Source organism: Propithecus coquereli, unplaced genomic scaffold, assembly GCF_000956105.1.
Source record: "Propithecus coquereli isolate 6110/MARCELLA unplaced genomic scaffold, Pcoq_1.0 Scaffold81, whole genome shotgun sequence".
NCBI lineage: Eukaryota > Metazoa > Chordata > Mammalia > Primates > Indriidae > Propithecus > Propithecus coquereli.
Window position 1 is genome coordinate 4,137,352 of NW_012154285.1, and position 15,093 is coordinate 4,152,444.

Sequence of the window (15,093 nt, forward strand, 5' to 3'; positions counted from 1 at the left end):
AGCCTGGGCAACAGAGCAAGACTCTGTCTCAAAAAACAAAACAAAACAAAAACAGGCCAGACACAGCGGCTCATGACTGTAACCCCCGCACTTTGGGAGGCTGAGGTAGGAGGATCACTTGATGCCAGGAATTCAAGACCAGCCTGAGTAACATAGGGAGACCCCATCACTACAAAAAAATTAAAAAATAAATCAAGCATGATGGCATGTGCCTACTCAGGAGGCTGAGCTGGTATGATCACTTGAGCCCAGGAGTTCAAGGCCGCAGTGAGCTACAATCACATCCCTGTACTCCAGCCTGGGCAACAGAGCAAGATGCTGTCTCCAAAAAAACAAAAAAACTACTATCAACATATAAAGACTTCTTTGTCTTCATGCTATTTCTGTGGTCAGTAAACACTTTGAGCCAATAAGATAAATGGAACTAGAACTATGATTATCACTAGAGGACAACATATTGGTTTACATATACAAACAATTCTAACCTTACTAGTGTGTCTTAGAGCTCCCTGTACTTTGTGTGCCTAGATTGAAATGATACCAAATTTTCATTTGAAATAAACCTTTAATCAGCATAGCAACAAAGAATGTAGGTTCTGAAGTCAGACTGTCTGGGATATCTTATGATGGCAAAATTCGAGATGAACTTTAAAACAATGTCCATTAATGTTTTTAAAATATTACTATGCAATAAATAAAAATGATAAGGGGAGGAGGAAGAAACAGAATTAGGTTTCTGGACCAAAGACAACACTTGAAACCTTAAGAGAATCACTTAACCATCTCGACGGCAAAGATTTACTTGGCTCTTATCATCTGTAGTCCGGATGCGAACAGAACCCTGAAGAAAAACAATCCCTGGATCAAGACTAATTGGGAACGATAACAAAATCATTACAATTGTTTTGATGGGTGTTACCAGAAGTATGTTTTAAAATCTATAGGAGGTGGGGAAGGGACAAAATAAGAAAAAAAATAAAACCTATAGGTATAGCACAGGGAAGGTACAATTTCTGACTTTGAACTCTTTCACAATTAGTCAGTTCTCCTTGGACAAGCAACTTAAATTTTCTGTTCCTTGGTTCTCTACTCTATAAAATGGGAATATACAGTTGGCCCTTCATATTTGTGGGTTCCATATCCCTAGATTCGACCAATAGACATATCAAAAATATTCAAAAAGGGCCATGCGCAGTGGCTCATGCCTGTAATCCTAGCACTTTGGCTGAAGTGACAGGATCACTTGAGGCCAGGAGTTTGAGACCAGCCTGGGCAAAGTAGCAAGACCCCGTTTCTATAAAAAAAATGTTTTTTAAAAATTAGCCAGGCATAGTGGCACTCACTTGTAGTCCCAGCTACTGGAGGACAGCAAGAGCCCAACAGCTTAAGGTTGCACTGAGCTATGATGATGCCACTACACTCTAGCCTGGGCAACAGAGTGAGACTCTGTCTCAAAAAAAAAAAAAATCAAAAAAAAATTACATCTGTACTTAACATGTAGACTTTTTTTCTAGTCCTTATTCTCTAAATAACACAATATAGTCATTTACATAGCATTTATATTGTATTTGGTATTATAAGTCATCTAGAAATCATTTAAAGTGTAAGGGGGGGTATGCATAGATTATGTACAAATATCATACTATGCCATTTTTGATCAAGGATGTGAGCATCCAAGGATTTTAGTATTTGTGGAAGATCCTGGAACCAATTCCCTATGGGTACTGATACCAAGGGATGACTGTAGTTGTAACCCACCTAAAATGGTTGAGTTTTAACTCAAGGGTTGAGTTTAACCCAGCACAATGCTTGGCTCATGGCAAACACTCAATTTTAAGTGTTAGCAAGTAACACCTGGGCTGGGAATTTAAGGTCATAGGAGTTTTTTAAATATAGGAAAAGATTTTTTCCTAAGAGCATAAGCAAGGGTACAGAAACAAAACATTAGAAGAACAGAGAATAGTTTTAGTACCTGGTGTTTCAGTGGGAGTTGGGAGGAGATTAAAATAGGAGGGAGAGGTTGGAGTGATTATTTTACTGGCTTCAGTTTCCCACAACTGTAAAACAGAGAATTATTATCAACTTCCCAGGGCTGCCATATTCTCTCATTCAAGAAATGTTTATTAAGTGCCTACTATGTGCCAGGCACTTTTCTAGGAGCTGGGAATATAGTTGTGAATCAGTCACAAAATGTCTCTGCCATTATGAAGTTTATATTCTCGTGAGAAGGACAAAAACAAAATAGATAATACACATTGAGCGTTTATTGCGCGCCCAGCAGTTTTGAACACTTTACTTGTTTAATCTGCACAGCCTATTTTACAGCTGAAGAACACAAGTCCGGGATGAAATAATTGACCAAGGTCACCTACAGCAAGTAAGTGGTGTGAATAGAGTAAATGGATTCAAATCTACACCTGCTTAACTGTTATACTGCCTCCCTACAAAAATAAATAAATAAATGCACAAATAATTACAAAAAGCCCTAAATGTTTTTAAGAGAACAGTGATCAGATGAATGGGGGGAAGAGTCGCTTAAGAAGATCTTCATTGGGAAAGGAAAGAGGTGATATCTAAGCTGAGACCTGAGTAATAAGCCAATTCTGCAAAGCTCAGGCGGAACAGCGATGTAGGCAGAGGGAACAGTGCAAAGGCTCAGAGGCTGGAAACAGTTTGGGGCTGCTGTCAGGTCAAAGCAAGAGCGGAAGATAGTGAGGGACAAGCAAGTGGAGCCAAATGAAACCTCGACATCAAGACTAAATTTTATTCTCAGTGTCGGGGGTGGGGAAGGATATTAAGCCGATAGTAACGTGATTTGATAGGCATTTTGAGATTACCCTGGCTGAGGCGTGGAGAACATCTTAGCGACTATGGGGTAATATGCGAGATGAAACGCTTCTAGGCCTGCATATATAAACGCTCTCAGCCGAACATCGCCGCCAGCCAAGAAGCGACTCCAACCTCACTCCTGCCAGCGTCGAGACGAAAAGACCCCGAACTGAAGCTGAGGTTGCTTCAACCTGAGCCCACTCCCCTGCTCCCCACAGCAGCGCAAGTCCCCCTCCTCACCTGCAACTGAAGAAACTTAAGACGAACACTCAAGTATTTCGCCCTTCCTCTTGACTCACACAACCGCCTCTTATCTCTTTAGGGTTCCATCCCACAGATTTAAATTGGCGGGAGAACACCAGACCCAACCTCTTTTACGGCGGCCGGAGGAGGCCAAAATTAATCTAGAGTCGAAATAGGAAGTCGCCCCACCCTGCATTCCGCCTATTTCGATCACCCGGCTGTGCATTCTAGGGCTTATTCTTGGCCCCGCCCCTTTCGCTGGGCTTACACGCCCCCTTTGAAAGAACAACCAATCACTGCCTCGAAACGCGTCGTTATAGAAATCCTTGTTACCACCCCTTTTCCTCCCAGCAACCTGTGCGACGCGCCGGGCCTCATCCCCCTTTGTGCCATCCGGGTCTCTCGCGCGAGCGATTTAGTCTGTGGCGAAGCGTCGGGACCGCAGGAACTGTTGAGAGCGGCAAGTGGAGGCGCCGCCCTAGCGGCTAGGACTCTGAACTATGGCGGTAAGTGCCAAATCTTTGTTTAAAGCCAGGGATGTTTTTCTGCTACTTCCCCAAGAGTGGGAGAACGGCTCCCAGAGCTGTTGTCCGTGCGTGTGTGTGGACAAAATGGCGCCGTGGCCTTCTTCTGCGCCCGCCATCATGGCTGCCTGCTGTAGGGGGGGAAGTAAGGCGGTGTCGATGGGGGTGGGGAGCTGCAGGGAGTGCCTTTTTTTCCAGAACTTTCCTCATCTCTTCCATCACCCCGTGTTCCGTTCGGCACGGCGAGCTGCCTCCAATTTAGCTTACTCATCCTGGCTAGGGATTAATATCGAGTTCCCTTAGGGGCTTGAGAATTTATGTTTGCGGTGGAGAAAGGGGCTGGGGAGGAGAGAAAGACCAGGAGTCGTGTCTGAAAAGTATGGGGTCAAAAAGGCGGTGCCTCTAAGGGATACAGTGTAAGAAAAGAACAATGTTGTAGCTATTTTGTTTCATACGCTCAGTGAGATGCTTCTAGTTACATAATTTCCGTTTGTGTTCGTCTGTATAAACCTTAGTTTATTGCTCAGTAAGGAGCTGGGAGGGTATTGCTGAACGGAATTAGAAATTCGACTTAAAAGGTTTTGAACTACCAATTCAGACTGATGGTCGGTCTCCGAAGTGGCTCGTGATGTAATCAATTTGAAGCCTTTGGGAAGCATTGTAATCAAGTCTCGTCACTGACCTTGTTCCTGTAAGAACCTTTCATTGACCAAATAATTGCTACAGTTCGTAAATTACGTATTCTGAACAATAAGCCTGCTCTGAGTGTAAGATGTCCAATTCCGATGGATCACATTATTGTGATTACCGCATTTTTTAAGTTCAAAACGAAAATGTAAGCATTTTGTGTTCCTTTTTGTGACTAAAAAGTTTTATCTTCCCATTTTTGAAAATCAATAGGACTATTGTAATTTTAAAGTTTACCCTTCCTAACAGTTGGGATTTCTGGAATTAGGGAGGGTTGGATGGTTTTCTGCCTTCTCCCTGGCACCTCCTATGTCTTATTGATTGAATTTAGAACTGTTTTTTAACAAGGTAGGCTATTTGGTATTTGTAGAACTAGTTGATTTAATGTTTTCCTTTGTTTGGGGTTTTGGGCCTCAATACACTTTGAGAGTAGTATTTTTCTTGGGTTCCAGTATTTTAAAAAGTGAAATCAATTCAAACATTTAAAGTAGCCTAGTATTAAATCTATTGCTTACTTTCTTTGGACTGGAAAAAGATTTGTATATGAAGGTAGATTCCTACTAAGAATAGTCAATTGATTTTTTTTTTCCTGGATAACTTCCTTAAGCTACTATAAAATATTTTCAGGGAAATAAAAGTTTTGGATGGGCTATGTGGTTGCCTGTCAATTCATCTCTGTTTAGTGATAGTATGATTTTTGTTGTTCTGTATTTTACAGATGAAAATGGCTGTTTGGCCTGTGTCATAGGGTGCTTTCTCTGTTGCCAGGATTCTTTGATATTAAGCATGTAGTTAATAAACTGTTGCCTGAAAATTTTTTTACTGCCTGGGCTAAGCACTGGCTTTTCCATGAAAAGTTTGTTTTCGGTTCTAGTCTTGGTTCTCTGCAAAAGTCAATGAGATGTAGCAGTAGTTGAAGAATGCTGTCTCTGTCAAGTGTCATGCACCGGGGGAAGTGATGATAGTGCTTAAAATTTTTGAGCTTGCCTTTTTTTTTTTTTTTTTTTTTTAAATCAAGTGTGAGCTATACACTTAGCATGGAATAGATGAGTCTGAAATAGCCCTTAAGGATGATAATGAGAACAAAAATAAAAGAAAATGTCTTCTCCACTCCCACTGCTTCACTTGAGTAACCTAAAATAATTAAAATGTCCAATGTTAATTGTGAAAATCAAAATCATCCTTAATTGTGTGGTACAACATCATTTATTAATAGTAGACATAGAAAAAGAGAGAGATGTGGTACCATTTTAGGTGAGTCAGCTAATGTTGCTGAATCTCGTCTGTAAAATGAGAACATTCTTTGAACGCTAAGGGATGGAAAGCCTTTCAGCACAAAAATTACTGTCATTTCAGAAGTCACCCATACATACATGATAATGCTAGAATGAGAGCCTCCCTCGTAGTTAGTGTTCTTCTAATTCTTATTTTTCTTTTTGTACCACTGTTAGAGGTATAACATAATTTATGTCCTTCGCCCCAACTAAATTGTAAATCTTTCCTTTTTATTTTATTCCTGAAGTCTATCTTCAGTTTTGGCACATTTTTGAACCTTGGTAAATACTTGCAATGCAAGCAACCTCACACCTCATTTGTTACAATACTCCCATTTATTTTACTTGGCATTCATTTTCTAGACTAATCCTCCTAAGGAAAGTTCTTCGTTGTGTGATTCCTTTTGCTGCAGATTGTATATCAATTTCCGATTTATCCAATCCGTATTTTTTCTGATGTTCTAAGTAAGAAGTCAGTAAACTTTTTTGTTTGCCTGTTTTTAACAACTTTTTTTTTCTTTCTTTCTTTTTTTTCCTTTTTTTTTTTTAAAGAGACAGAGGGTCTCACTCTGTTGATCTGGCTAGAGTGCAGTAGCCTCATCATAGCTCACTGCAACCTCAAACTCCTGGGCTCACGAGATCCTCCTTCTCAGTCTCTTGAGTAGCTGGGACGGCAGGTGCGCTGGTACCACCACACCTAGCTAATTTTTCTTTATGTTTGTGCACTGTTGTCCAAGCCAGTCTCAGAACTCCTGGCTGCAAGCAATCCTCCCACCTTGGCCTCCCACAGTGCTAGAATTACAGGCGCAACCCCCCCGCCCCTGGCCCTAACAACCCTTTTAAAAATGTTAAAACTGCTCAAGGGATGTACAGTAACAGGCTGAGGACTGAGCATAGTTTGCCAATTCCTGTCCTAAGTAGTCAGCTCCCCAGGTTATTAACTGTATTACCTTCTCTGGTCAGATAGCTTACGTGTCCACCTCTGCATGTAGCTAAAACTGTTTTCACTCTCTTTTATCAAAATGTGACTCAAGAAAACGTTTAGAATAGAGTTTGATCTTGAAGCTTTTTTCTATGTCTCCAACTTAAATGAATTTTTTTAATTTATGGTATTCTTGTTTGTAATTTGGACTACACAGTTTGACATAGCCACAGAAATAAAGTTTTATCAGACACTAATAGCTAGAATTCATTTCTTCCTCAAACACATTGATTGATTTCTGTGCTGGGTACTGTTTTAGGAGTAAGGCAGATAATTGCCTTCTGTAGACTGGAAAACAGCTGATACTTTAGATGAAGGAACTTACCCTTAGGTAAATCAGGTCTCTAGAAAAGAGTATGTACAGATGATTTTTTAAAATTTTTTTACATTTATATTGTAATAATTATAAAATGCTTTAAAGCAGAAACAACTTGATGTTTCCATAGCCCAGAGCATATGTGAGGAGAGGCAGACCATATTTTGCAGCAGCACTGTGCCAAGTGACTGTTTTCATTAAAGAGGGTTAATGAAATTAAGATTGGGTTCTCAGATAGGTAAGTTAATTTTCTGTTTATTCTTTTATAATATTCTTAACGCATTATTTTCACTCTTTTAAGATCTAAGCTTTTTAGTCTCTTAAACCTTTACCAGCTCATTTAAAATGCCTTATTAATGTATACCAATTTAAGATAAAATTATTGGTAAAGTCAGCTAAATGAGTTCACAAATCTAAAAGGGATTATGTTTTCTCTGCTTAAATGTTTATCAGAAATAGTTGAAGGCCTTATGCCCCCCCCTGTTTTAAAAGTTATAAAAATAATATTTAGAAAGTTAAAGATATGTCAGCCTAAGTATATATGTCTCTCTTTGGTATCAGGTTAGTCATGTCCAGTTACTCAAGCCTATTAGTATACAAAGTGTACTTAGTTACTTGGAAATCAGCCATTCTGAGTTGTTGACTTTTTTTTTTTTAAACTATTGGTAAAACCCAAGAGTGACTATCTTCCCTCCCTTTCTCTTTTAAGAAATTGGAAACATTTTAAGTATAATTAAGAACTTTAATCATTTGTCTTTAAACTTTTAGGCTAGTGATACAGAACGAGATGGACTAGCCCCAGAAAAGACAACCCCAGATAGAGATGATAAAAAAGAGCAGTCAGATGTATCTGTTTCTCCTAGAGCCTCAAAACATCATTATTCAAGATCACGATCAAGGTCAAGAGAAAGAAAACGAAAATCGGGTATGGTTTCATGTGTGTTCTTCCCAGTCGAGAAATGGGCAATAAAAGTGTATTGGGTATTTTCTGAAGAATTTTTCAATTGTAAGAGATACAAATGTCCTAATGCAGGAATTTTATAACTGTCAAAAGGCAAAATTTTTTTTAAGTTTGAGTCACTATAGCTATTTAATAACCCCTGAGCAACACGGTTTGATTGTTTCACTTATGTACAGTATTAATGTAGTACAATAATTCCACCCCTGCCATAAAAATGTAGTCATTGGAAGAGGACTAGTAAATAGATCTGTGTTAGCCAGATTGACTGTGAGATGTTTCTGTATCTTTATTTACAGTGAATTTTTATGTTTGTTCACAGATAATGAAGGAAGAAAACACAGGAGCCGGAGCAGAAGCAAAGAGGTAATTAACACTTTGTAGTGAATAGGTGCTTTAAAATACTTGTAAAGTATCTGGTAGAAATGTTTGTATGAATATATGACATTGTCAAGGTAAGTACCAAAACTTGAAATTTAAAAGGTTAATTGGCTTATAAAATAAGCATGATTTGGATTCATCATTTTTCAAGAAGATAGTTGTTTATATGAAAAGTACCTTCAAAAACTATTAATTTTATTATATTGTGAAAGTATTCACAATAAAAATTTTATATGAAGAATATAATTGGATTTTTTAGGCCTGTCACACAGAGCTTCCATTAATCTGAGGTCCCGAATCTCCTCATGCCTGACAGTTGCTCAGGATTTTTAAATAGCCATCGTCTCTAAGTAGCAATACCCTAGATATCTGTGGACTACTTTTTCTTTATGAAGGATGAGAGTTCTCTTTTCGTTAGCTCACTAGTTCAATTTCCCTAATGGTAGTAATGAATTTTGAAATGAAGGTTTGACTGAGGGACAGCTAAAAAGGTGGCGATAACAGCAAAGCTTGAGGAAAAAGAAAGGCAACAGCTGTGTTGCAGAGGAGTTGACTTGTTCATCCACCTGAGAAGACAGGAAATGAGCCCTCGAGGAAGAGCAGAAGTAGCAGCCAGAAAGGGAAGAACAGTCTGTTGGGGGCTGGGCAAGGGACTCCTAAAACAAATGTGGGCAGGGACTTCACCTCTTCCCCTAATGGAAGCTCTGTTAAATTTTTAATTTAGGAGAGTTTTTGTGAAAATGACTATTTTGTTTAGCTCACATGATAACATTTCTATAATAAATCATACTCAGCGTGCTAATGCACGAAGAGACTGAACTGAAGACGCTGCAGACTCAGATAGCAAAATAATAAGCCTACTTCATGATAAGGTAACTATTAGTCATTCAAACTCCTATTTCCCTTAAATATATCTTAAATCAGTTAAGGGTTTTAATGTTTTTTATAAAATAATAGTAATGTTATGTTTGGAAAACCGGTTTGAATTAAACTTTAAAACCTTCTGGAATTTAACCACTTATAGCTTTTCCAATCTGCCTCTTTAGGCAAAATCAAGCAAATTTTCTAAGCTCATGTAGAACTGGCAATGAAACTAAAATTTAGCTGTGTTTCCAGGTCTCTTATTTTTCTGCAAAATAATAAATTACATGCTATTATCATTTTCAGCTGTATCATCATGCATGTTCCAAAATGATTGGCCAAGTTTTTTATTTTTAAGAAAAGTTAATCTTTGGTGGAAAGTAATATGCTCTGGCCTATTTTGGGAAACATAAGTATCCTATTTTGGTGGAAGAGTGGTGGCCTAGGCATCAGAATAACATGGGTCTAGGTTTGGCTCAACTATGTAGGTTTGTGACTTTAGATCTTAGTTTAGTTATACATAAAACAAGGGGATTAAATTAGAGGATCTGAGTCTCCTTTCAGATTTAAATTTTAGTGACTCTGAGATGTCTAGAATTTTAAGCTTTAGCTACAAGTTGAATTAACATCATAATGTGGGGAAACATAATATTTAGCACTTCCTACTTTGGTGTTTGAGTGGTAGAATGGAGACTTGATTATACAGTTAATTTTAGCTGAGTCTCTGAATGCATGTGTTGTGAAAGCGTTGGTTTTAATCTTTCAGATTATGGTGGGAGTATGTATTATATGATGGCATAAGGGATTATGTTATACCTATTTTGATTTCTTAAAAATTAGAACACATATGGTTGCCATTTCTACCCTAGGTATGTGAAATGTAATAGAACTCCAAGCCTGTTGGAATATTGCAAGATGAAAAGTGATTATTTCACAGTTTAGACATTGGGAGAAAAATGAAGAGCTATCTTCTAGAGAGGATGTGGCAGGCAGTATAGCTATAAAAGGGACACCGCAACTCTTCGTAAAGTAATCTGAAATTGCAGAAAATATTGATGCTTAGTAATATTAATTATACTTAGCTACTTAATTTGAAATGCGTTTTCTAGTGCATTTCTCTGTGTACTTGTTATCTCCAGTATTGTTTACTTTTTGAACTTAATATTTTGCACTCTGGATTTAGAAGTTGATGTATATAATGGTCTGTATTCTTTTAGGTCAACGTCAGGGATTTTTCTTTGATATAATGGTTTTTCAATATTTCAACTTTGAAAATTATTGTTTTTACTATGGTATTGAAATTATTTGGAGAGGAAACTGTGTTTGGGGGGTTTTATAAGGAAAAAAATCTAGTAATTACATCTGCAACATTTGGGTTATGTGAAACTAGATCATGTTTTGTATTTGCCACACACTCCTAAGGTTACTAATGTTGCATCACAACATTTTTGTCTACTGATACCCATACTAACTCTCTTTGTTGCACTATTTTCCTGAAAGAACCAACTTCTTCTTAAAACAGGCAAGAAGACATGAATCCAAAGATAAATCCTCTAAGAAACACAAGTCTGAGGAACATAATGACAAAGAACATTCTTCTGATAAAGGAAGAGAGCGACTAAATTCATCTGAAAATGGTGAGGACAGACACAAACGTAAAGAAAGAAAGTCATCAAGAGGCAGAAGTCACTCAAGATCTAGGTCTCGTGAAAGGTAAGTAATTTTGGTAATATAATTTAGTTCCTTCTAATAAAGCTTCTCACTGACGCAGCAGTATCCAGAAAATTTCAACTAGGAAATTGACATTTTTTGCTAACTTGACCTGGACCTTTGCCCACTAATAGCTGAAGCCTTTTTGCACTTTGCTTTCTGACAAATGCAAAAGTGGTTTCTAAGACTGGTGGATAAGGGATAGTTAACATATTCGATTAGTGGCTTTTTTTTTTTTTTAACCTCTTGATTTATCTGTCTTGCTCTGAAAAAATTATATTGTTAAATTGTTTATATAGTTTAAGCTAACAAACAGTCCTTTCACATCACTCATGTAGAATGTGCTGCTAAAGTGTAGTCTAGGTTTTCTTTTGTTGTGGTATAGATAAAAAAGATTTTTGAGAAACTTTACTCAAGGGTTAAATTTTGGGCATGTTAAGTTATTAAACGGAATCTTAAATTGGGGTAGAATGAATTGAACGTTTTTGGCATGTTACAGCTTTACTATGTTCCTTAGGAGGCGTCACCAAACAAGTTTGAAGGTCCATATTTAATTTATAACTCTTGCCTTTGAAAACCTCAATTATCCTATCGATAAACAATAGAGTAGTTTATTGCCTGTTTTGATTGTATTACTACAAATAACTAATTCATAAAAATGTAAGTGAAATGACACAACTCTGAGTAACTACAAATTTGTGCTCTTTAATTTCAGACGCCATCGTAGTAGAAGCAGGGAGCGGAAGAAGTCTCGATCCAGGAGTAGGGAGCGGAAGAAGTCACGATCTAGAAGCAGAGAGCGGAAGAAGTCGCGATCCAGAAGCAGAGAGAGGAAGAAGTCGCGATCCAGAAGCAGGGAAAGAAAACGGCGGATCAGGTCTCGTTCCCGCTCAAGATCAAGACACAGGCATAGGACTAGAAGCAGGAGTAGGACAAGGAGCAGAAGTCGGTAGGTAACCATCATCCTGAATAAAATAGGCCCCTCACAGTGTTTGTTTATCTTCTGTCAGAGAATATTAAAATTGCGGGTCACAATTTTATTTATAGATTACGGTAAAATTATTTTAATCACTAAACAATAAAGGACAGACCTAAACACTTGAATAACATTCTCACATATTCTTATGTGATTATTAAATCTCCTGAGTAGTGCAAATATGAATAATCCTATTGAAATTTGGTTGTTTTGAGCACTGAATTCATTGTATTTATTTTTATGATCACAATAGCTAAACTGACATTTATTGCATAACTACCATGTGCTATATGCTAACAGTCTTTGGATGTATCGCTCATCTAATCCTCAGAACAACCATATTGTACAGTAAGTCCATCAGACTTAGAAGGTTAAGTAACTTGCCCACAAATTCCAAAATCGTGTCATCATTAAGTGCTAGAGCAAGGACCATATTTCAGATAATGTCTGAATTCAGAGTGCATGTGCTAAAGAACACAGGAGGAAAACTCTTACGAATGAATGTTCTTCAGAGAATGTTTTTATTTTCTACTCGTTTACATAAGACATTAGGTTACTATATACTCATAGATGGGTATAAAAGTAATGGAAATACTTTGTTGTTGATTTAATCTTTAAAAGATTGATATGCAGGTAAAAATGGATCTGCACTTAACTAAAATAACTTGGTTTTTGTGGTTCGTCACTTGTTTGGTCTTTATTAATTCAGCATCAGTTTTTAATTGCTTTTTGGGCAATTCTGATCACTGACATTTCTAGTTTTGACAACTGATACCTTTTATTCTGATCACACTATTATTTTTATCTGTCATTTGGCTGTTTTGGCTGAGGAGGTTTCCTTCCTTCCTTCTTTTTTTTTTTTCCCTCCATTTTTTGAGACAGGGTCCTGCTCTGTTGCCTAGGCTTGAGTGCAGTGGTGTCATCATAGCTCACAGCAACCTCAAACTCCTGGGCTCAGGCGATCCTCCTGCCTCAGCCTCCTGAGTAACTGGGACTATAGGTGCATGCCACCACACCTGGCTAATTTTTCCGTTTTTACACCCTCCCCCCGTCCCAATTTTTTTCTGTTCTTACTACAAAAAACAGAGCTATGTTCAGGCTGATCTTGAACTCCTGGCCGCAGCAGTCCTCCTGCCTGGGCCTGCCAAAGTGCTGGGATTACAGGCGTGTCCGGCCATTAATCTTTTAGTAGTGATAACTTTGTGTTTTTGAAAACATCTACAAATTTATTGTAGGTTAAAATACTAGGAGCATTTGACCTGTGAATCCCTATTTGTACATAATGACTTACAGGAGTACACAATGACTGAGGTAGAAAGCTAATCTGGTTTCCAATGTGTCCAGCTGTACCAGATGGTTAAATAAACTTTTTAAAAAACTGGCCATTTATACGAGAAACTTGTAATAACTACATAAGATGTACAGAAGAGGTAGGAAAGGAAGGAAAGGACTCAAAATATATACTTCTTATCATTTGGATTTTTGGTGAACTATGTAAATATAATTGATTTCTATTTAAAGTAATTATTACTTGGCCATAATGAAACATGCAAAATGTGATTTACTACAGAGATAGAAAAAAGAGAATTGAAAAACCAAGAAGATTTAGCAGAAGTTCAAGCCGGACTCCTAGTCCACCTCCCTTCAGAGGCAGAAACACAGCAATGGATGCACAAGAAGCTTTAGCTAGGAGGTGAGTATATTTTTTATTCATTTTTCCCTTCTCAGCGTTAAGTGGATGCTCATTGTTTGGATAAAACGAATTCTTTAAGCCAGGGATACTTGAAATATGTTAATCATAAATACCGTGGCACCTTTGTGATCTAGAACTATGTGAGTAGTTTAATTCTCCTCTTAAACGTTTGCACAACTAGAAAAATTGAGGTGTCTGCAACAATACTTGTTTTTTCCTTTATGATTAAGTGATTCATTTTTCTTAAGAAATTTAGACTGTCAGATGTTTTTAGTTTGAGAGTTTGAAATTTTTTTAGAGTCTCAAATCTGGTTCAAAAACTATCAATTTTGCATCTAAGATGGCTTTACCTTTTTGTTTTTCCCCTTCAAGAAGACAAAATACCTGAAACAATAAGTAGAATTCTGTTGATAGTTTTCTTATTTTGAAGGTAGCAGTAGCAAATAATAAGTAGACATTACAAGCCAACTTATTTGATCTTATAAGCTTTATTTCTGGTAACTTTTCTACTGTTTCAAAGACAAGTAATTTTGGAACCACACAGCAGGGCTGTCTGACCAAAATCTGCAAACTGTTCAAAGAACTGCTTCATACAGAAAGACCAGGAGTAAAATAAAATCGAAGCTCTTGTTTGCAGGTTTTCCCATGTTCTGAAAAATAGACTCTTGGGATTTGGATTTTTTTCTTTACGAAATTGAGTTTGTATTTTTTTTTATTATAAAAATACAGTTATCACAATGTAACCTGATGTGCTGCTGCCCTGTGAACCCAGCCTGGCAGAAACTCCAGCTGAACAGCAGCAGCAAAGGTGTGAGCTCACTCCTTCTTCATTCCATTCACCACAGTGAATGGTGTTGATTTCAAACCTGCAATGGTCATTTTAATGCAACCAATAGTTGTCACTCATATTTTCTTTCTGAAACTAAAATCAACAGAATTAGAAAATAATTTACTACAAAATTTGACAGGTATTTTTAAAGCTCTAAAGTTTACTCTCTTTGCTAGTTCGTATACTATAATTCTATTCTGTTTTAGTTTTTGGATTTTATAAAGTGAAGCTGTTAGTTACTAGCATCGGAAACTTGTATTGATTTAAACAGACTACTTGGGGAACTTTGAGGTGAAAAGTTCACATGAAATCCTGTAATTTTAGACGACTAGATTATTTCTTGGCTGCTTTGAAACCATTTTGGAGGTAGTTTTCAGATCTATGACCTACATTTTATTGTTCCTTCTAATGAGAAACTTTTATTCTCAAGGACAAAAATCAAGTCTGTACTATGTCTTTCTTGCATATGTACTCTATAAGAGGGAATAAGATAATAGGTTGTTACATTCCCTTTATGTAAATTTCAGCAAACACCAATTTACTGCCACTGTATTTTATTGCCCATGCTGCCCCAAAAGAAAAAACATCTTTTCTGTGGATTAGGATTTTCTTTGGTAAGGATTTTACCCCTTTATTCCACATTAAAGGGGGTGGGTAGCATTTAACTTATGATTGGCAAATCAAGGAATCCTTTTGAAGAAAATGGGTTTCTCTTTCAAGAACTCATTATGAAGATAACGTTACTTATTATTTGCTGTATAGGAAGAGCAAATCTGACAGTGCATTAATATACATATCATTAGTAAATTTAGTGTAACTAGAATTTGTTT

At 37.2% G+C, this 15,093-nt stretch overlaps 1 protein-coding gene across 2 annotated transcripts in view; it reads left to right on the forward strand.

Moving 5' to 3' along the window:
- Positions 1-3,411: 3,411 nt before the first annotated feature.
- The window catches only part of RSRC2 (arginine/serine-rich coiled-coil 2), a 21,560-nt gene continuing 9,878 nt past the window's right edge, over positions 3,412-15,093 (forward strand). For both annotated transcript variants that reach the window (XM_012663528.1, XM_012663529.1), the window contains exons 1-6: positions 3,412-3,578; positions 7,624-7,780; positions 8,136-8,179; positions 10,578-10,768; positions 11,481-11,714; positions 13,312-13,434. In XM_012663528.1, the coding sequence (XP_012518982.1) occupies positions 3,573-3,578; positions 7,624-7,780; positions 8,136-8,179; positions 10,578-10,768; positions 11,481-11,714; positions 13,312-13,434 (755 nt within the window). In that variant the 5' untranslated portion in view covers positions 3,412-3,572. The remainder of the gene's footprint in view (positions 3,579-7,623; positions 7,781-8,135; positions 8,180-10,577; positions 10,769-11,480; positions 11,715-13,311; positions 13,435-15,093) is intronic.